Raw genomic sequence first — 22,671 nt, 5'->3', positions numbered from 1 at the left:
CTACCAACTGTAACGATGTATTTGAGAGACAACAAGTGCTCATTGTGCAAATGTATTTATGTTTTCAATAAACATTGGAGACAAAATATACTGTAGCTTACATGCGGTCAAAAATCTAAACCAACCCCGTCTGTTTTTACCCCATAGTCACGCACGGCTCGGATTTGTTGCTAAACAACCAACCCTTCTATGGTCATTGTCATTTTTCGTAAAAAAAATAAAGACAAAAATTCATTTCAACATTGTTTATTGCAGGAAACACAACTGTTCAAGAGTACACAGTATAGAATGTAGAGAACCTGGGTAATAACTTTCCTGTGTGGTGAATATCTGCTTAGTCATAGTCCTTAAACTGTAAATCCCATGAGAGGATGACATGATGCCGTGTAGCCACAGTGTGTCCATATTTATTGGTAGCTGGAACTCCTGATAAATCACAGTAGTCAGAATATGACCCACTCTGGATGTTCTCGTCCCCCTTTGGCCAATGTCAACCTCCGCCTCTCCTCCAGCTGGTCCACACTCTCTCTTTGCTTTCTCGCTCTCTCTCGCCAACGTCACACGGCCGCCGACGGAACAAGTCCCATCTTCGCACCCCTATGATATTGACTCTCCAGCTTGACTGTGAAAGGGGGAAAGCAGAGAGGAAGGGAGGGAGGGTGGGTTGAGAGAGGGACGAGAGGGAGGAAGGAATGAATCAAAACACCATCAAAAGGGAGAGAGTGACCTTTCGGAGAGCTCAAGGCCTGCTGATTAGAGGCGTCCGGGGCAGATAGGGGGGAGCTGATGTGAGGGAAAGGGACAGCGAGCCTGTTTATCCTGCTGCTACCACAGACTAGCCCACAGCCTTTTGTTCTGGGTACATCTAGTCAAGTCTTTAATCTAATAAGCCACTGCTTATAGTGGTCATTTGGACAGAACCATTCCTATACGATGTGGTTTACTTTTAAGAATATATATGGGATAGTTATCAGAGTGGGGATCAATTCCTTTACAGTGGAAAATCAATAAAAACTGTTAAATATTTGAAAAGTGTCCTTACTACTACTGAAGTAGCCTAGCAGTGAAGCGTGGCAGCATATTACATTCAAAGGACCATCAATACAGAGCATAGTGTTAACAAAGCTTTAGACCACTGACTGACTTCGTAATAGGCTTTATGGACCGGTCAAAGTGGCAAAGAAAACCCACATACATACACTGACGTGCCTCATAGCCTGCAATGGAGGAGATAAGAGCCTAATAGAAGCTTGCCACAGGTCTTCGACACCATCAACTCAAGACATGTCCGGCAGATCCTGTCCCTTCCTCCGTTGCAAACATGAGTCTGATTGCTTTTCTGAACTAAATCTCATCCTACCCAACCATTTCAAGTTACAGTTCTCCACTAGAATCTCTCTAAGAAGACTTTCGTCTATGGGTGCTGACAGGGCTCAACATGCTGCTGGAAAATATAGATTGTACAAAACAGCAGCACAGTTTTATGTTGACGTAGGCCTAGGTGTATGACTGGATTATTTCAACAGCGAAGACTTTGGTACCAATCAAGACCTGTAACATAGTCATGATATCTTATAATAGCAGGTTAAGTGATGTTTACTAGTTAGTTTGTTACCACAAACAAGCTAAGTAGTTGAAAGCCAACCCTGGGCCAGTTGCCGATAGCAGCGGCTGTTTGACCTAGGAAGCTCTGTGGATATTCAAGTGGCACAGCACAACAGGTATCAAGAGCTGGCTGTAAACTGGTCTCTGCTTTGTAGACCCTCTGGTGACAGTGAAGTCTTTGCAAGTCTTGAATTAGCATTTGCGTTGCTGTTAGCATCGTCTATTTCTCAGCAGTACTTATTAATTGCCGTATCGAAGCCATCTGGGAGTTTAGCACCAAAATAGCCCATCCATTTGTTCTTTATTCAACCAGTCACCTGGCTCTACATTTAACATAACCCTGCCATATTTATTCTCAAAGCCCTTGCAAAAAAAGTTAATGCTGTAGCTAGTGCCAAAATTAGCATCTCTATTCCCCCCAACATTCACACCACATAGGCCCCTCAAGCAATCCCTGCCCAGTACAACCCATATTAGGTTAGATCATCTGTGTGGAAGCAGCCGTTAACAGCTAAACACATAGTAATCTAGCAAGGCGGAGCCCAAAAACACTCATACTATTCAAACAGTTAGCACTGATGTTGGTTTTCCAAGGGGCTGAGGTAGGACAAACATGATGTAAGTGTAACAGGCAGCAGTAGTTGTCACTTTTCTCTCCGTCTCGTCACATTAGAGCTCAACTCTATGCCCTGGTAGTGGTCGTGTAGCAGGGTGTTAAGGAGAAGTACTGTTTGCTCACCATTTCTAAACTCGCCTCAAATACTGACAGTGTATTATTTGTGCGTCTCTCTGTTATGCCTGGAGCCAAATCTCCAAAGCAAAGGGAGTGCCTCTGGATTCTGGCAGCTAGCTAAAAATACAGTGGTTGCCCGAGTGACAATGTTGAATGCTTGGGAATGTTTATGTCACAAACCAATGCCCTGCACAACATAGAGGACTGTGTTTCTGGCTGAGTCAAAATAACATACTGTACATCTAACATGAATTCTTGCAGATAAATGGTGTTCTTGCATAGTTTAATCCAAACCTGGTGACTGGTTATAACAGAACATGTACACTAGTTTCAACGCTATTCCATGCAGTGTTGTTTCAATCATACCAAATCAAGAATAGTATTTTCAGACTGCTTCTTTGCCTCAACATAAAATCAACTAGTATTTCCCCCCTAAACGATTTACCATGAAACCCTCGGAGCTAAACAACAACAAGCCAGACATGGCAAGCTGATAGTTCACTTGTCAAGTGCGTAATTAAGAGTTAGCGTTTGGCTAGCTCGGCTGATTGTGTCTGGGAAGTGCTAATGCCAGCTCCGTCTAGTTCCTCTCTGTTAATGGCTGGAGGAGCTGCTGAGTGGGCTGCTGAGCCGCAGCATTTCAGAGTGGAGGCTGAAAGCGTGAGATGGGGAGAAGAGAGAGAGAGAGAGAGAGGGAGGTTGAGAGATAGAGAGAGAGAGAGAGGGAAAGAGATAGAGAGACAGAAAGAGAGAGGATGTCACATTGATCGACTGAGATCATTTCCCATTGATTGCTGGTCTGTTTGGGCGCTGCTGTAGAGAGGTTTGTTAGCCACACGCTACAGCTGGGGAGGCCCAATAATTGGTGCAGTGTGTCTGCAGAGGGCTAGCGCTCCATCATCAAGCCTGTAAAATACACCCCTATTTGAGCGCACGCACATGCGCACAAACGTTATGTTCTTCTATCCTCGTGGGGACCTAAAATTAATTTCCATTTAAAATCCTATTTTTCCCTAAACCTAACCTTAACCCTAACCCGTAACCCAAACCCTAAACCTAACCTTAACCCTAACCCGTAACCCAAACCCTAAACCTAACCCTAACCCGTAACCCAAACCCTAATTGTAACCCTAAACCTAACCCCTAAGCTTAAAACAGCCTTTGTCCTCATGGGGATGTGGGAAATGTCCCCACGAGGTATAATTTTCCTTGTTTTACTATCCTTGTGGGGAATTTTGGGGATTTTAGATCCCCACAAGAATAGAAGAACCCCCCTCCCCCCCACACACACACACAACTATCCAGTTGATATGTGGCCACACTTCACACCTCCACACTACTATTCTGACCCCATACTATCCACACACTGTTCTCAATACAGCCCGATGGGAAAGAGCCCAATATGTTTCTGATAAACATTCACATCCAGCCTCAGAACCCAAGAGATGGAGCCAAGAGGTCCGTCTGTATACTACTACACTGTAATGGAGGACCATTGACAACTGCACCAATTAATGGAGGCCTTGAGATGAACATAAACACTGAAAGGCAGCACTTCACTGTCGATTAAGAGAGGAATAATGTAATAATTATAGGCGTAAACAAGGAATAATGGATATCCGATATATGCCAATCAATGAATCAGCTAGGGAGCTCTTTGTATTCATACCTTGTATTGGAGAATGATAATCCCCATTCACTAAGGTGACTTATGATTGCTATGCAAATATAACCAAAGCTTGATACACTCAGACTACAGGTAATTACTCCACACCAACAGAGGAGGACTGTGATGAGGACGAGGAGAGTAAAAGCATACAACTGTATTAAAGAATAGTCTACATTCTAATGTTGCTCGGGAATACAACCGGACATCTATGTGTAGATGGGGCCTAAAGCCAAGGTATGGGGACGACACTATGGCATCCATCTTGTTTCTGGTTTTCCAATAGAGCTCGTACTCAGTGTGCCTCAAGAGAATCCCTAGACTACATCTCCTGGCTCTACACTGACTACAGCAGCCAAGTGGATGTGTACACATCATTCAGCAGGAGGGAGGGGAAAAAGAAAGCAAACCTGCCTGGGTTCTCATCCCGGTGTTAGTCACACCTAATTTACATTCCATTCCTCAGCCCTGGCTGGTAGATTTACAAGTGGAGGTTGTACTGCTGTGTGAGAGACTGAGTCGACTTGCTGTTTTGCAGGCAGGCAGCTTCCCCTTGGAGGATGCCTCTCTCTCTGTCTCTATCTATCTCTCCATTCTCCCCCTGAAGCTGTTTTCACAGACACCGAGGGGCTGAAATGGCTGAGTGATTTCCACTGCTGCTGTTGCTGCAGCTCTGCTTTAGTCACGCACACAACAGGCTAGGCTAACCGGGGCGGCAGCCTGTGTCTGGCAGGTTAGGAAGGGAAGGGCAAATGACAGAGCGTGGGTAGCTAGCGACTCCGAGGCAGGGTGACGGCGCTGTCCCAAATAGGGGCTGACGCTCCGTCGATTGCACCTGCTGCCGCGCACCTTGCCCGGGGAGTGGGTGGTGGGTTCAGGTGGGTTGGAAGGAAGGAAGGTGAGCCAATAATGAGAAAGAGAGGAATAGAAAAGTGCTTGTGGAATCATATTTAACAATTTTCCTGGAGGTTTACCCTGCTACATGGGGGGAGCTAAATCCAATGGAAGTGAATGAGACGAAATGGAGGGAATCAGTCTGGCTGCCATGTGTGGCGTCCACGTTTCTTCTATGACTTCATTGTTGTATTAATCCTGCTTTACAGCATCTCCTTCCACGAGATTGGCCAGTAAAATGGCAGAAAAACTCTTATGAAGGCACCATGTTCAAATGAGTTGGTTTTAATAATCAAGAAGCATTTACGAAATCTACTTCCATCGTCTTCTGAAGAGCGGCCGAATACTTGGCCGCTTCCAGAATGCCCAGAATTGACATGTTTAAGGGGGAGAGAGGGAAGGAGCACATTCTGGTCTAATAACTCTATAACCTACTCACATAACATTGACTGGGGGTTTCCAGTGAAAAATCTCCCAGTGACAAGGGTCGCCCATACTAATGTGCCCCAACCGAGGGAAACAGATTCCTCCTGTGTACATGAGTCATTCCAGTAAGGAGCCGGCTCCCCAGTGTTTATCAATCACCCTGGGCTCTTACAGTGAGAGCCAGAGCGACTGGTGCAGCAACGATGCAGTGTGTTAGCTACAGAGGGATAGCGCTTGCGCTAATGCTAAAGTCAGCTTGAATCACCACCAACCTCATGTGAAGTGAACGCCCCAAGGCGATGCTGCTGCAGCGAGGGCACGTGTCCAGAAGACATTTCATTCGTTTCGCATTAGCTTCCATCACGGCACTCTCGTTAACGCAAAGTGCCGTCGCTAAAAATCCCCACGTGTGCTCAGGTAGTCAAACGCCTCGGCTATGAAAATCATCAAATCAGCCAAACTGCTGAGGGGGCAACACAAATTCATCTTTACTGTTATTTCTATTATAATAAGACATTGATATAACTTGAAAGTGGCATATCAAAATGTATTAAAGTTGTTAAGAATGACATAATACCCCGTCATGGTGGACCAAGATGGTGTGTGATATTCAACCCTCTTCTAATGGCAAGTGACACAATGAATTAAAATAAGTCAAATACTCAATCAAGATTCTTATATTTTTCTCTGCGTGTTAATAAACCGGTCTTAAGAATAGGGTCAGTGGTAAAGTCCTGCAGGGACAGCTTTCTTTTGACGTTATGTAATGTATATTTCACATCTCTGTACACCACTGCAAATACAGAGAGCCCAAAGAAACATCCTGACAGGCTGTGGCTGTACATGTGTGGTTACGCTGGGTTTCTAAACAGCTACTTAGTTCCCCTGCAGCCCCAATGTCAAAGGGACAAAATATCAACCGTAGCTTATTTTTAACAGCCACTGAGGGACTCTGAAAAAGTGAATATCGCTCGTTATTATAAAAGGGTTCTTATAAAGAAGCCTGTTGACTGCCCACATCTAATTAGAATGGAAATGTACCGTGGGCTTTGAATGGATCACTGGGGATAGACATTGGCATTTAGATTACGTTATGTCGGGATTACTGATGACACAGTGTTTTGGGGAGATAGCTTATTTCAGAGGCTTTGGTGATAAGACTAATTGTATTTCGGCATTGGCGGTAAGGGGCTGTCATTGTTCTATCATTGGGGATTGGAGAGTTATATGTACGCATGTACAAACAGACACACGTTTGCACACACACAAACCTTCAGAACGCTCCTGTGTGTGTGGACCTATTCTTTTGCCTATACACCACAGTCTCTTCTGAGAGAAACTATATTTCTTTATCCAGGGTATAAGTCAAGAACAGAACAGCCAAGACCAAACAGAGTCTCAGAGAGAGAGAGAGAGAGAGAGAGAGTCTCAGAGAGAGAGAGAAGAAAGGGGAGAGAAAGAGAGAAGAGAGAGAGAGGGGTTGAGATAGCAGAAGGGGGAATACATTTATGCTGATCTAGTGCTCTGCATTCTGAGGAGGCTACATTTGCATATCAGTGCAGCGGAGCAGAGGGAGAAATGTGTCAGCGTTGACAGCAAGCTGAATATCTTAAACCTTCACTGACACCCCTGCAGGCGCTCTCTCTCTCTGATATAGACACACACACACACACACACGGTGCAGACACACACGGTACAGACACAAGGTCAGAAGATTGCTTTGTTCCTATGTGACTGTGTACAGTAGTGTTTGTTTAACGGTCAGCTCAAGTGCAAGGCTCATCTCTGGGGAAAAGCCCCAGTGAAGTGCCCCCATGCACACTGAGACATCTGTGTGTGTGTGTGTGTGTGTGTGTGAGAGAGAAATTGAGAGAGTAAGCTAGAGACATAGGAAGAGAAACATTATGTAGTCATTATTTAAATCCCTAGTTTATTTCCCACTATAGCTTGGTTTATAAATATAACATGACTTTTTGCATAGCATGGGGATGAATATGTGCGTTGCCCCACTACCGTAACAAAAATATGAATAGATATATACACTGTTGTCATGACATGCACACATTGCTTTAATGGACCAATGGTGAGGAGAAACAGAGGAGCAATGCTTTACATCCAACACCAGCCCCAGTTCATGTTACCTTAGCAACCATCCTCCATACAGTGCCTCTGTGTTCCCACTCTGGTGTGGAGTACTGTAGGAGCACTACACTGCTAGCTAAACAATGTTCAATGTACCGTATCTATGCATCTTCTCTATTGAATCTCATTATGTTCATTTGATTGCCCTTTGTCAAATTACTTTCCTACAGCTCCAACATGGTTTTGTTTACCCGTTTGAGCTACGAAAACGTTGGTAATTGAAAATGTCCGTCAAGACGTAGGCCTCTCTTGCTACACGATTTACGCACATGCGGCTGACGATTGATAAATGAGGCCCATTGTGTTGGCGAGATGTCGTTGGTGCCAAAGAATGACAACCTGAATTTTGACATTTATAAGCAGACACAGGGGAATGTGTTTTTCTGACAGTCACACCGCAGGATATTCTACTTCTCACAATCATCTCCTCTGAGCTGTCTAATATGACATTTGAGACTTGATTCTTAGTGTGGACGAGCTGTGTTTTAGAGCAGCAATCAACACTTTCTCTGAGCCTCGTCAACGGCTTAAAAAAACAGTTGTCTGACATAATTTAAAACCCATTTCCGACAATAAATGTCAGGATTTTCTCCTGACAAATCTTTGACAGTACAGTAGCTTGCCCTTTTTAAAAGGAGCCAATGGTATTTGTGAATGTGACATTGCTGCTAACAGGAAGATCAAGTGGGTCTGGTTAAGCCGCCCATTTAGCTCAAGGTTACGTTAGCCCAAGGTTGTGATGCGGTCTCCAGGGGCTAAGAATGTACGTGTCGGTCTTCAGAGTGGGGAGTGCAGTGTAGATGGGCCTGCCAATCTCCATTCAGGCTACTGATTGGTGGGAGAGGGCAGTGTGTGTTTGTGTGTAAAGAGGGGGGGGGGGAGGAAGTGGTTAACACCGCGGCCAGGCTCCTTGGCATGCTGGAGGCACGATGACATTGATCTGCTGGGCCCCTTCCATCCCTCTCCATGACAGAGGTAACTGGATTGTTAATAAAAATGGAAATTGAGCCATGCTGCTCACACACACACAGCGTCTCACCTTCCCCGCCCGACCTCCCTCACCCCTACCTCCCACAGAGCTGTCCTGGTGACATTTAAACGACTGGACCAATTCAAAGCCCACCACCTCCCTACTGCCTCCCCTAGCTACTGCTACATTCCTCTGTTCCTCAGGCAGCAAACTAACACATCAAACGCCTGCATGGCTATGAAATGGATAGGGAGAGGTGGGGGAGGGGAGGAGGAGGAAACTGAGAGGGGGTAATACAGCCCCTTCTGATTAACGGTTTGCTGTTATGTTTCCTATTGAAACACTTAAGAGGGTTAACAATTAAATGCAGGCTTTGGTGGAGGGGTTGCTAATCATGGAAAACATGTCACAACACACAACTAGCGCCCTCATATTCCTGGTTAGCAAAGCATTGCTTCCCGTCACACTATCAGTAGGAACTGAAGCCATCGGGCAGTTTTCCCACCCTAAGAAATGGGAGCAGCAGAGGCGAGTGGTCGGACAGAGGATCCATAATTTCGAAAAAAGCGAGCAGCGTGATACTAAATCAATCTGACCCACCCCACCGGCCAGCTCACCCTCGCCATTCCTTAGCAACAGAGCAGACTTACCCACCCGTCATCAGCAGCTATTGATTTATTTTAGGAGACGGTGGGGTATCTAAATGGTCCAAAAGTTCTGAATGTTATTTTCTGGAGCTCTATGGGGTTAACAGCAGGTCTGAGTCAGAGATTGATTAGTTATACTGGACACAGTGTGACCTCCAAAAGATAAGAGGCAATTATGGCTCTCTGAGAGGCTTTTCGAGCAGCGGTGCTTCAGCATTGCCAATGGGCCAGGGTTTTAAATGGATAATTAACATTGTGTACTGTATCGCTGGCTTCTCTAAGTGAGAGCTCTGCTTGACATGACGTGCGTGTGTGTGTGTGTGTGTGTGTGTGTGTGTACTGACTACACGATGGAAGTCCCATTCTTCATCACTAATACATTGCTAATAAGATCAGAGTAGTCAATGTATGAATATCTACATGGTCCAATTTCAAAGCTCATTACACTTTCATTATTTTTTGTACACGTCAGAGGTACGAATACATATTATAGCATGGAGCTCCCCCACATACAATAATGGAATATGGTTTATTAAATCTTACATTCTAACAGTGACCAATTGTGTGTCGGTGATCAAGCTGCAAAGCGAGGCACAGATATTGTTATTTAAAAGCCTCTCTTGTTCAGTGAATGGACCACAGTAAGGGAAGAACATATCTACCAGAACCACCTGTGTATAATGCATAGTGAATTAATTTATAGTACCTTCTATCACCCCATAGTAGTGCATGAGAAGACTGGCTAACAGCCCACAGCTCCTTTGAACAGCCCTTATGCTACAGATGCATTCATAATAAATCACATACAGGCATTAACATTTAAAACATACTATCATAAAAGGCCCTTATGAAAGCCTATATAAATGCATCAATGGTTATAATGCATAAGACTCATATAAAAAGTTAGGATGTGGCTCTAAAATCCATTTTAGCCTCTAAGGGTATAAAAACCTGATTGGTCCTCTGTATCTCAGTTAGTAGAATTCTTTCTCAGTTAGTAGAACATGGTCCTCTGTATCTCAGTAGTGAACATGTCCTCTGTATCTCAGTTAGTAGAACATTCCCTGTATCTCAGTTAGTAGAACATGGTCCTCTTTAACTCTTAGAACATGGTCCTTATCCAGTTAGGATTTCAGTAGAATTGACATGGTCCTTGTATCTCATTAGTACATGGTTCTTTCTCAGTTAGTAGAACATGGTCCTCTGTATCTCAGTTATACATGTCCTCTGTATCTCAGTTAGTAATCAGTTAGTAGAACATGGTCCTCTGTATCTCAGTTAGTAGAACATGGTCCTCTGTATCTCAGTTAGTAGAACATGGTCCTCTGTATCTCAGTTAGTAGAACATGGTCCTCTGTATATCAGTTAGTAGAACATGGTCCTCTGTAGCTCAGTTAGTAGAACATGACACATTTCCACCAGTCTAATGTCCATTGCTCATGTTTCTTGGCCCAAGCAAGTCTCTTCTTCTTATTGGTGTCCTTTAGTAGTGGTTTCTTTGCAGAAATTCGACCATGAAAGCCTGATTCACACAGTCTCCTCTGGGACAGTTGATGTTGAGATGTGTCTGTTACTTGAACTCTGTGAAGCATTTATTTGGGCTGCAATTTATGAGGCTGGTAACTCTAATGAACTTATCCTCTGCAGCAGAGGTAACTCTAGGTCTTCAATTCCTGTGGCGGTCCTCATGCGAGCCAGTTTCATCATAGCACTTGATGGTTTTTGCGACTACACTTGAAGAAACTTTCAAAGTTCTTGAAATGTTCGTATTGACTGACCTTCATGTCTTAAAGTAATGATGGACTGTTGTTTCTCTTTGCTTATTTGAGCTGTTCTTGCCATAATATGGACTTGGTCTTTTACCAAATAGGGCTAACTGATTGGCTCAAATGAATTAAGAAGGAAAGAAATTCCACAAATTAACTTTTAAGAAGGCACACATGTTAGTTGAAATGCATTCCATGTGACTACCTCATGAAGCTGGTTGAGAGAATGCCAAGAGTGTGCAAAGCTGTCATCAAGGCAAAGGGTGGTTATTTGAAGAATCTCAAATTTAAAATATATTTTGATTTGTTTGACACTTTTTTGGTTACAACATGATTCCATATGTGTTATTTCATAGTTTTGATGTCTTCACTATTATTCTACAATGTAAAAAATAGTAAAAATAAAGAAAAACCCTTGAATGAGTAGGTGTGTCCAAACTTTTGACTGGTAGTGTATATATATTTTTTTACATTTCAAGTTTTTTTCAAACCGATGGTTGAGAATCTTCCATTTCATGTCAAAGACACCAGCCACATGATCCCATCTGCACTTATTTAGTGCTTGTGCGTGGAATGTCTAGGCTAATGTTCATATTGAGTAAATGTCATCTTGTCAAGCGGTGAGAAGGGTAGTTAATGCATTGAAATATTGCATTCTATTATGTAGGGTTGGGACGATACCAGTATCGCTATATTTCTTCCATCGCAAAAATTAAAACACGAAGACGACCAACCTCTTTGGTCCTTAAAAAAAAACCTGCTGTATGTCAAATATTGTGTGCTATAACATGGAAAATAAATACATGTGACTCTGGATGACAACATAATGATGCTTGTTTCCAACATTAGGGCTGTTTTCCTAAAGAAGTTAAATCCTCGTGTTATGTTTCTTTGCCACGATACTAACGAGTATCACGATACTGGTATCGTCACGGCCCTAGTAGTATGGTAAGCTGATGTTTTTGTCCCCTCAGAATGACTTGTTTAAAGACATTAATTGGCATACAGAAGATAAGGTACACAATATGACTGTTTGCTTCAAAGCAAAACCAGTCCAGAACCAGCTGAGTAGACAAGTAACAACAGATTGACCTAGGGGTCAACGTTGATTAAGCAGGCTTATGGAGCGAACCAGTTAGCGCTCAAGCATATGTTCTGCCTCAGCCTGTTGTTGCCGCGTCAAGCAAAACAATTAACCAACCAACCCAAATTGTCACGGAGATACAGTACCTCCCATCTGTTTCCTCCTCCTGCATGAGACTTCCTTACACGCTTTGTCACCACATAATGTTAGCCTGCAAAGTCAGTGTCTGTAGACGGATGTAGGCTTCTTTCTATAGACCCATATACAGTCCCATGTGAGACACTCAACGTTTCTGACATGTGACAGGCAGGTCCCTTGGGGTTGCCCACTGAAGTTTTACATTGCTAGCTAGCTAGCTAACTGTGTTGGCTGCCCTGTGCCTTGCGTCACCTGTTTATTCATCTTCACACACCGCCTAAGAGCACCCGAGCTTCCGGAACACTATGTACGCAAGTGTCAGTCCCAGCTGAGCCTCTCTTACAGTGGGCTAAATGAGCTACTTAACCCCCCCCAGGCTCACAAATAACCTGATTACCAATGACTGTAAAATGATTATATGTAGCTGCAGAATGCTACTGATGCTGACAGTCCTTTATATTGTTTTGGAATTTGGTCTTCAGCTAGGCTCTACATTTAAAATGTTCCCCAATCAGCCCACACCAACCTCACTCTTCATAATTATGGAGCACGCCGTCTTAATTCCTCTGGCTGCTCGTTAAGCTCTGGAGGAGCATGGTTGACCCACTTTACATGGGAGCCTCTCACGCACCAGGAAGACTCTCCAACCATAATATAGGATGTAATCATATAGGATGTTTTGCAAACACTTTTATCCAAAGCGACTTAGTCACGTGTGCATACTTTACGTACGGGTGGTCCCGGGAATCGAACTCACTATCCTGCCGTTGCAATCGCCATGTTCTACTAACTGAGCTACAGAGGACCATGTTCTACTAACTGAGATACAGAGGACCATGTTCTACTAACTGAGTTACAGAGGACCATGTTCTACTAACTGAGATACAGAGGACCATGTTCTACTAACTGAGATACAGAGGACCATGTTCTACTAACTGAGATACAGAGGATCATGTTCTACTAACTGAGCTACAGAGGACCGTGTTCTACTAACTGAGATACAGAGGACCGTGTTCTACTAACTGAGATACAGAGGACCATGTTCTACTAACTGAGATACAGAGGACCATGTTCTACTAACTGAGATACAGAGGAGTTCCAACTGCCGTGTCTTTGTGAGACGCAGAGTAGGTGAACGGATGATCTCCACATGAGTATTTTCCACCGTAGAGCATGGAGGAGGAGGTGTTTTCATGTGGGGGTGCTTTGCTGGTGACACTGTGATTTATTTAGAATTCAAGGCACACTTAACCAGCATGGCTACCACAGCATTCTGCAGCGATACGCCATCCCATCTGGTTTGGGCAAAGTGGGACTATAATTTGTTTTTCAACAGGACAATGACCCAACACACCTCCAGGCTGTGTAAGGGCTATTTTACCAAGAAGGAGAGTGATGGAGTGCTGCATCAGATGACCTGGCCTCCACAATCCCCCGACCTCAACCCAATTGAGATGGTTTGGGATGAGTCGGACCGCAGAGTGAAGGAAAAGCAGCCAACAAGTGCTCAGCATATGTGGGAACTCCTTCAAGACTGTTGGAAAAGCATTTCAGGTAAAGCTGTTTGAGAGAATGCCAAGAGTATGCAAAGCTGTTATCAAGGCAAAGGGTGGCTATTTGAAGAATCTTAAATATAAAATATATTTTGATTTGATTAGTAAAAATAAAGAAAAACCCTGGAATTAGTAGGTGTGTCCAAACGTTTGACTGGTACTGTATATATATATATATATATATATATATATGTATGTGTGTGTGTGTATATATATATATATATATATATATATATATATATGTGTGTGTATATATATATATATATATATATACACACACACACACAGTGGGGAGAACAAGTATTTGATACACTGCCGATTTTGCAGGTTTTCCTACTTACAAAGCATGTAGAGGTCTGTAATTTTTATCATAGGTACACTTCAACTGTGAGAGACGGAAACTAAAACAAAAATCCAGAAAATCACATTGTATGATTTCTAAGTAATTAATTTGCATTTTATTGCATGACATAAATATTTGATCACCTACCAACCAGTAAGAATTCCGGCTCTCACAGACCTGTTCGTTTTTCTTTAAGAAGCCCTCCTGTTCTCCACTCATTACCTGTAATAACTGCACCTGTTTGAACTCGTTACCTGTATAAAAGACACCTGTCCACACACTCAATCAAACAGACTCCAACCTCTCCACACAATGGCCAAGACCAGAGAGCTGTGTAAGGACATCAGGGATAAAATTGTAGACCTGCACAAGGCTGGGATGGGCTACAGGACAATAGGCAAGCAGCTTGGTGAGAAGGCAAAAACTGTTGGTGCAATTATTAGAAAATGGAAGAAGTTCAAGATGACGGTCAATCACCCTCGGTCTGGGGCTGCATGCAAGATCTCACCTCGTGGGGCATCAATGATCATGAGGAAGGTGAGGGATCAGCCTAGAACTACACGGCAGGACCTGGTCAATGACCTGAAGAGAGCTGGGACCACAGTCTCAAAGAAAACCATTAGTAACACACTACGCCGTCATGAATAAAAATCTGTTTTTGCCTTCTCACCAAGCTGCTTGCCTATTGTCCTGTAGCCCATCCCAGCCTTGTGCAGGTCTACAATTTTATCCCTGATGTCCTTACACAGCTCTCTGGTCTTGGCCATTGTGGAGAGGTTGGAGTCTGTTTGATTGAGTGTGTGGACAGGTGTCTTTTATACAGGTAACAAGATTCAGTCTCTCACAGTTGAAGTGTACCTATGATAAAAATTACAGACCTCTACATGCTTTGTAAGTAGGAAAACCTGCAAAATCGGCAGTGTATCAAATAATTGTTCTCCCAACTGTGTATATATATATATATATATATTTATATATATAAACCCTGCACTTACCTTTTCCTACTAGCACTGACTTTGCTGATAACTACCTTATTGAGGGAAAATGTACTGATACGATATGTGATAGTCTCACCTAGCCATCTTAAGATGAATGCACTAATTGTAAGTCGCTCTGGTCAAGAGCGTCTGCTAAGTGACAAAAATGTAAAATGTAAATATCAAACATTACATTTCATAATCCTAAAGATGATTGACATTTAAAAAAAACTAAAAACAAAACAGACTGATGGATTTATAAAGAATAGAGCCAATTTGTAATGTGAAAGTGCATTTGTCTTCACATTGTTTAATATTAGGGCTGTGACGATACCAGTACCGCAAAAAAAAATCCATGACAAAAATGAAAGCAGACCAAACGCTTTGGTCCTTTAAAAACCTGCTGTATGTAAAATATTGTGTGCTATAGCTTGGAAAATAAATACATGTGACTCTGGATGACAACATAATGATGTTTGTTTCCAACATTAGAGCTGTTTTTCTAAAGAAGTTAAATCCACTTTGTGTTTTGCTTCCTTGCCACGATACTAATGAGTATCGCAATACTGGTATCGCCACGGCCGTATTTAATACCTGCTGAAAAGTCCAGGAGGAGGAATCTAGTAATGAGTGAGATTAATGTGCATGACACAGAGGGAATGCATGCCACTAATAATAAAACATAGGCTGCAGGATTATTGGACTCCCCCAGCCACCTTTCCAAATAAACAATTTATTGAAACATTAAGAGTTGGCTTATATTTACTCAGCCGACTTCAAAGCTATAATTCTTTGTGAGGAATTTGAAGCAGATTCCAAAGCCACAACTATTTGAAGTTCACCAGAGACATATCTTATATAACCACTTCCACCTGCCTTACATCCACTTTTCCCGAGAACAAATGTCCCTTTTTGACAATTGAAATTCAATGGATACATTAATTATTAGCTTGTTCCAGCTTCCTCGATTGCTTTAAATTCCTTGACTATTAACAAAGTTCATACAACGGAAATACTCTGAACTCTTATGACTCATTCTCTTTATTATTGCCATTTGTCTTTAAACTCACCTTGCCTTCTCTAAAATCCCTCTGTCTTCAGTTCTCTCTGTAATCTATTCCCATGTACTGTACGTCAGTCTTGATAGCACTCTAATATTGGAACAACACACTGCAACCAAGAAAGCCAAGAACAGTTCTGGACAAGGAAATTGCTGCAGACACTGTATGATTTGTAGGTTAACTACACCCTTAGAAAAAAGGGTTCCAAAACGGTTCTGAGGCTGTCCCCATAGGAGAACCCTTTTGGGTTCCAGGTAGAACCAAAAGGGTTCTACCTGGAACCAAAATGGGTTCTTCAAAGGGTTCTCCTATGGGGACAGCCGAATAACCCTTTTTGGTTCTAGATAGCACAATTTTTTTCTAAGAGTGTAGCAACTAGCCTGCTTCAGAAAGATAGCGCTTGTCTACAAGTCACATCAATGGGGGTTTATGTGTAGGTTATTGTACGGTAACCAAGCAAATTCACACGGTCCGCAGCTATTTAAAGACCTCCCCAAAAAAGTATCTTTCTTCATGTATTCACAGATCTTACCTGATAGTATGGGTGAAAGCAAGTATTCCACTATGTAGCTTTCACCAATCCGATAATGTTGGATCAGTGATTGCTTCAACAATGGGAGGAAGAAAGGAAGCACGTTCAAAATATTGGAGCAGGGTCTAGTACCGGATCACTTGCTTCCTCACCCACGGTAAGTAGCAGTTCAAATTGTTAGACGTTCGCTGCAGAGCTAATTGCTAGCTTAAAGCTAGAATCCTTAAATTTAAACAATAACAAAGCGTCCTCCCCGCCCCTTGTTTTGCTAAAAAAAAAACTAAGGGATGGGGCTGGAGTAATGTAATCACTCTCAAATTGAAAGCGAGAGCTATGTATGGAAGGACTGACCATCCATGACATCAAAATAGTAGTTTAACCATGTTTTGAGGCTATACAGTGTTGTTTACATTTACGTTGTTTACAAACATTGGAGTAAAACAAGCTTATATGTTGGGTTTTGATTGGGTACGACAGTTGAACTAAGATCATGAGGCATTTACTGTACAAGTTATATTCTTCAAGAATCAATGGGTATATATAATTAAGTCCAAAAGTGGATGTAGTAGCTAAGGATTCTAGCTTTAGAAGAGGTTAGCATAGCCATAAAGGGAGGAAAGGGGTGTTGTTTCTATGACATTTCTAATATGTAGCTCTCAGGCACCCCCACCACACCAGCCCAACTCAGGACGCATGGCACAAAGACAGCTTGCTGGCCCAACGTGGATGGGGGTGTGGGTGGGTGGAGCCAGACGAGGGATTATCCTGCTCAGGTCCCTGATCCTGGGCTAAGGTGGTTAGAACAGGCGCTGGCAGAGTTAACATGTTGGTCAGAACAATGCAACAACTAGCTTCACCCCACAGTGTAAAGTAGAACTAAATAGTCTTTAGGGCTACAGTTGATATATTTCTTTATATGATCAAACTTTGGTGACGAAGTTGTGCTACTTAATAGTATAATAATAATAATAATGATATAATGCACAATCTGGGAAAGGAAACGAGATGCTATAGTTGTTGGAATAGTAGTACAATATATGCCATTTAGCAGACGCTTTTATCCAAAGCAACTTACAGTCATGCATGCATACATTTTTACATATGCTCGGCCCCAGCGGGAATCGAACTCAAGACCATTGGCATGGTAAGTGCCATGCTCTGCCGACTGAGACAGTATATGTTTGCATATCCATATCATAAAAAATAAAAAAGAAGTGGGTGACAACACTGACTACAAGCAAAAAGAAGCCTTGAAGAAATGGTTTCCATTGATTCCGCATAAGAATTTAGCAAAACATTGAAGCTAATAACATAACATTGAAGCTGAACACCTGCAGTGATCTCCCAGAGGCTAGCTGACATGACGTCATTCTAAGTCTCTCCCCATAGATCTATGAAGTCATTTGTAACAGACGTTGCTTACTATCTGGGGCCAACTTTGCTCACAGTTACGCATGAATCCGTTTAGTTAGTCCCTGCTTTAGCTCTTGTCACGGCATTCTTTTCATTGGCCTTAGCTGTGGCGAGCTACACAACAGGAAATACTTAGCGAAAGCTGCCTGCAGGTGGAACTGGTTTGAAATAGAGCCACAGCGTCTTTGACATCTCCCTCCCTCATCGCTGACTCAGCGGAGAACCCCTCTGGGTTCTCACATTTTGTTCTTACAAGTCAAGACGAAGGAGATTATTTTCAGATGCACAGCCTGGTGTGAGCTGTACATCTCTTCAATGTGAACTGTCAAAATGGAGGGAAAAGATGTGATATTTCCCAGTGATTACGGTCTCCATCTGCGGCTACATCTCTGGTGGGATACTAAACTGGTACATGAGAACTGTTGGAAGACACACGACCCAGTCGAGATTCAGAGGAAAGCTTTGCTGGTTCCAGTTAATTAGCGATCGGAATGCCAGAAACATTGGCCTGATTTGCTGGGGGCTTATAATAATAATAATAATTAGGTGGGTGCTTATATTTGTCCTATTTCACACATGTACATATACAGGCATGTGTGAAATGGAAATGTATTTTTTGCATATCCCAACTCCCCCTGAGACACCGTCTGAGAGTGCGGTCATGGCCAGGGTCTGCGCAATTAGGGTTAAGTATCTTGCTATCCAAGAGCACAGACAGAATGTTCCCCTTGTCGGCTCGGGGATTCGAGCTTGCCGCTAGACTATCAACTAGGATACCTGCCGCCATTACAAGTGGAATTCCAAACCTATACCAGAGCTTGGACATATCAGCACATCTCCTAGACTACCAGAGAGAGTTATGGCTAGTTTCTGGGCGTGTGCTCACAGTGGGAGTGGGCAAAGTGCAGCAGTGCTAGCAAACATGATGCATAGAGACAACATAAGCCCTCGAGGTAAACACATATGGACAGGCTAAACCTATGCCTTCAACAAAAACCCAGAACAAGTTGTTTACCTCTTCAAGGTAGTTTGAACTATTGAACTGTTTTTAAGTGCTTGTCTTGAGAAAGTACGCACTTTCTTCAATTACTGGTCCTCCTTTTGCAGGTCTCATGGGTTCTAGGAAAAACTGAAGAACGGCGCGGAAGTGAACACACTGACCCCAAGCATAACAGCGTGTAGCGCTTCAGCTTTATTGAAGAGAATCGCTCGTGTTTGAACTGTCTGTATTACCATATCACCATCTTTCCATCTTCCCTCGCCACAAACCGTTGCTCGCTGCTGTGCCTCATTAGCATTGAAAATAACGCCTTGAGTGGAAACAGCAACGAGGAAATAGAACAGAATTAAAACAATTATGTAAGAATCAAGGCGGGGGGTGTGACAGAGTGCAGCGCCAGGAAGGTGAGCAATAGCAAGGAGGGAACACATGCCTCTTCTGCATTATCCAGTAAATTGGCATTCTCAGAGGATGTCCCCTGTTCAAATGAGAGAAGGTGTGCAAAGTGCACTGGGGGAGTCACATGTTAGCCGCACCGAGATTAGGAGGCTAAGTGCACATTACAGCAGGGTAATGGAGTCGGTGAAACACTAATGAAACTCTACGGAGGAGGAGGATGAGATGGGGAAGGAGGGAGCTCGTGAGGCTTCAGCTTAACAGGGGCTGAACTCAGGGTCAGGACCGCCCCTGGCCTCCAGGTGTTTGTGTTTAAAGGCCAGGGAATTAGGCTAATGGCTAATAACAGTCAGCTAGGCTAGCCTCTCAAAATGGCCGCTTCACTTGTACCATCATTGACCTTGTTGCTGTGGAGTTTATATGAACATAATTGTGGCCTCGGTACTGCTATTTACCATAGCTTTGTTTCTTTAGCTAATCAGTGGGGGACGGGTCATCACAGAGCCAATATGTGGTTTATTCATTTCAAAAGGGCCTTTAAGACGACTCGGCTTGAGCAAAAAACACCAGCCAGAAAACAGTTACGCGTCCTGTAAATGCCAGCAAATGTCAGACATGTTTTGCAGGTGCACTTTAATATAATTGCTGTTGACACATTACGAGACAGGGGTCCTCTGAGTCAGTCTGGGAGTCAGTCTGGGAGATTATGCTGATGGAAAGCTGGTCTGGAGCGTCTGCTTGTGCAAGTTAATGTGGACGGGCCTGGTGGTGTGGGGGAGTGTGGGCTTGACTCGTACACCCCAGTACCATGGCTGCTCTGCTCTCCTCTCCCGGGAGGCAAACACAAGGGGCTCTGTAGCCAGATAATGCAATATTCATGGTGGGCATGCGGAGTACTGAGGAGACCTTCCAACCGCTATCAGGGAGCAGCTGCTTCTCTCCGAATGTGGCCTCTGTTCTCCACCATAGCATTGTCTCGCTTTTCCTCGCTCCCCCCTCTTCCCCTCTCGTAAATGTTTAATCACAGCTTAAAAAGGCTGTCTTGGCAGAGGCTGGGGGCAGTGAGTCAAGGGCCCTTGCCTCTGGTAACAAAGTAGGAAACAGTCCACATTTTAAGAGAGACCAAGCTAAACATACAGACGGGAGATGGGGAAAATACACAGCAGGGAAAGACCAATATCACCATCGACTCGCCATGGTCATTACCTCTTAATTGGAATTTCAACTCTTTCATCTCAGACTTTTCATTGCGACTGTCGGAGGAAATTAGGATCAAATTAAGATAAAGAATTCAATTTTTTGCTGCGGGTTATTTTTCAGAGCCAAAGCTACTGGCCCTTGCCCACACCCATAGGAAACCCCATATAGAGCCCTGTGGAGAGGAAGTAGAAAAGCCGTCCCTCAAAGGAAGAGAGTGTCATAACGGTGTCGTATGGTGTTGTAAGGGATGTCTTTACCATGCCTTCCAGGGCTAGGGGTTCAACCATGTGGTTGAGGGGGAAGGGCTTGTCAGCGAGGTGGTGGCGGCGGCACTCGGGTTTTCTCTGCATTATTTATGTTCCGTCCTCAGGTGGTCTCTCCCACTGTTATAATGAGGACTGGAGTCACGGTCTGTTTGGAGTCACGGGGAACTGTGGACCGAGCGCGTTCCTGGATCACTGCTCAACCGCACAGGGCATACACAGCTCACTGTTTGCACAGTCTTCTCTTGGACTGTAAAAAAAATAGCCCGTTAAACACGGGCTGTGCTGTCTCCATGACAACAATAGCTATTGCGTCTGTGTGTTCTCAAAATGGAGAAGAGGCTTTAAGTGAGTGAGAATCAGAAGTAGCCACATGTTTTTTCGTATTCAGGAGTGGCAGGTTAGAGACAGTATGCTGATGAAGGACTTGAGTAATGTTGATCTTTTTGGCAGATGTGGTGAGATGAGCATGTTGGGTAAACAGTTTACTGAAGTCTGGATTTTGATGCTTTGGCTACACAGTGGGGCCAACACGGTCAGCTGTAAATAACATCAAATGCTGTTTGTACATGAACATTTCCAGACTACGCGTGAATCAAAACACCTCTATATATAACACACATATGGATTGAATTGCTTTAAAAAAGGTGGGTGCATTAAATAGTAGGGTTAAGTATTGTACCTCACAATACAATACATACCACAACAGAAAATATATTACGATACGTCACGACACGTGAATCACGGTTCCAAGTGGATCATGTCACACAACACTTTTCACGGTCCTTTTAATAGTAACAACACAATTCTAAACAATCAGACACAGAATCTGTAAACAAATTACACCAATCACTGCCCACTCAATGTCAACGACCGTGACCAGTCAGATTAAAATAGTCCATAATAACATCCTCACCTCCGCATGCTACTTGAACTACGCAAATAAACCAGCGATTGATCCTTGATTTCTGCCCTGACAAATTAACCCAAAAAAGGCAGCAGCCTTAAGTGCGATGAATTCTAGCAGGGCCAGCGCTAACTCCCCACACCCGGGTCATCTCTTCCTAATCAAGGATATTAATCACACCCCTTACACAGCACAGCGCTGAGCCCGATCAGTACCACAGAAAGGTTTAGCAGAAGGAGAGGGAGGGAAAGGGACAGAGGGGAAAGAGTCAGGAAGAGAATGTAGGAAAGAGAGAGAAGAGAGAAAAGAGAAAGAGAGGAGGATGTAAAGCAGCTTGGACACTGGTTCTGTTCTGTTAGTAGTACTATCATTGGTTCTGTTCTGTTAGTAGTACTATCATTGGTTCTGTTCTGTTAGTAGTACTATCATTGGTTCTGTTATGTTAGTAGTACTATCATTGGTTCTGTTCTGTTAGTAGCACTATCATTGGTTCTGTTCTGTTAGTAGCACTATCATTGGTTCTGTTCTGTTAGTAGTACTATCATTGGTTCTGTTCTGTTAGTAGTACTATCATTGGTTCTGTTCTGTTAGTAGTACTATCATTGGTTCTGTTCTGTTAGTAGTACTATCATTGGTTCTGTTCTGTTAGTAGCACTATCATTGGTTCTGTTATGTTAGTAGTACTATCATTGGTTCTGTTCTGTTAGTAGCACTATCATTGGTTCTGTTCTGTTAGTAGCACTATCATTGGTTCTGTTCTGTTAGTAGTCCTATCACTGGTTCTGTTCTGTTAGTAGTACTATCATTGGTTCTGTTCTGTTAGTAGTACTATCATTGGTTCTGTTCTGTTAGTAGCACTATCATTGGTTCTGTTCTGTTAGTAGCACTATCATTGGTTCTGTTCTGTTAGTAGCACTATCATTGGTTCTGTTCTGTTAGTAGCACTATCATTGGT

The 22,671-nt window shown here is 43.2% G+C and overlaps 1 protein-coding gene across 1 annotated transcript in view; it reads right to left on the bottom strand.

Annotated features, from left to right (window-relative positions):
• Positions 1–230: 230 nt before the first annotated feature.
• The window catches only part of LOC121548161 (activating signal cointegrator 1), a 65,611-nt gene continuing 43,170 nt past the window's right edge, over positions 231–22,671 (bottom strand). Inside the window, 1 exon segment of the mRNA XM_045209999.1 lies at positions 231–622. Coding sequence (XP_045065934.1) covers positions 558–622 — 65 coding nt within the window. The 3' untranslated portion in view covers positions 231–557.

Source organism: Coregonus clupeaformis, chromosome 32 (genome assembly GCF_020615455.1).
Source record: "Coregonus clupeaformis isolate EN_2021a chromosome 32, ASM2061545v1, whole genome shotgun sequence".
NCBI classification, from domain to species: domain Eukaryota; kingdom Metazoa; phylum Chordata; class Actinopteri; order Salmoniformes; family Salmonidae; genus Coregonus; species Coregonus clupeaformis.
The sequence above is the reverse complement of the archived record's forward strand: the minus strand, read 5'-3'. Positions and strand labels throughout refer to the sequence as shown.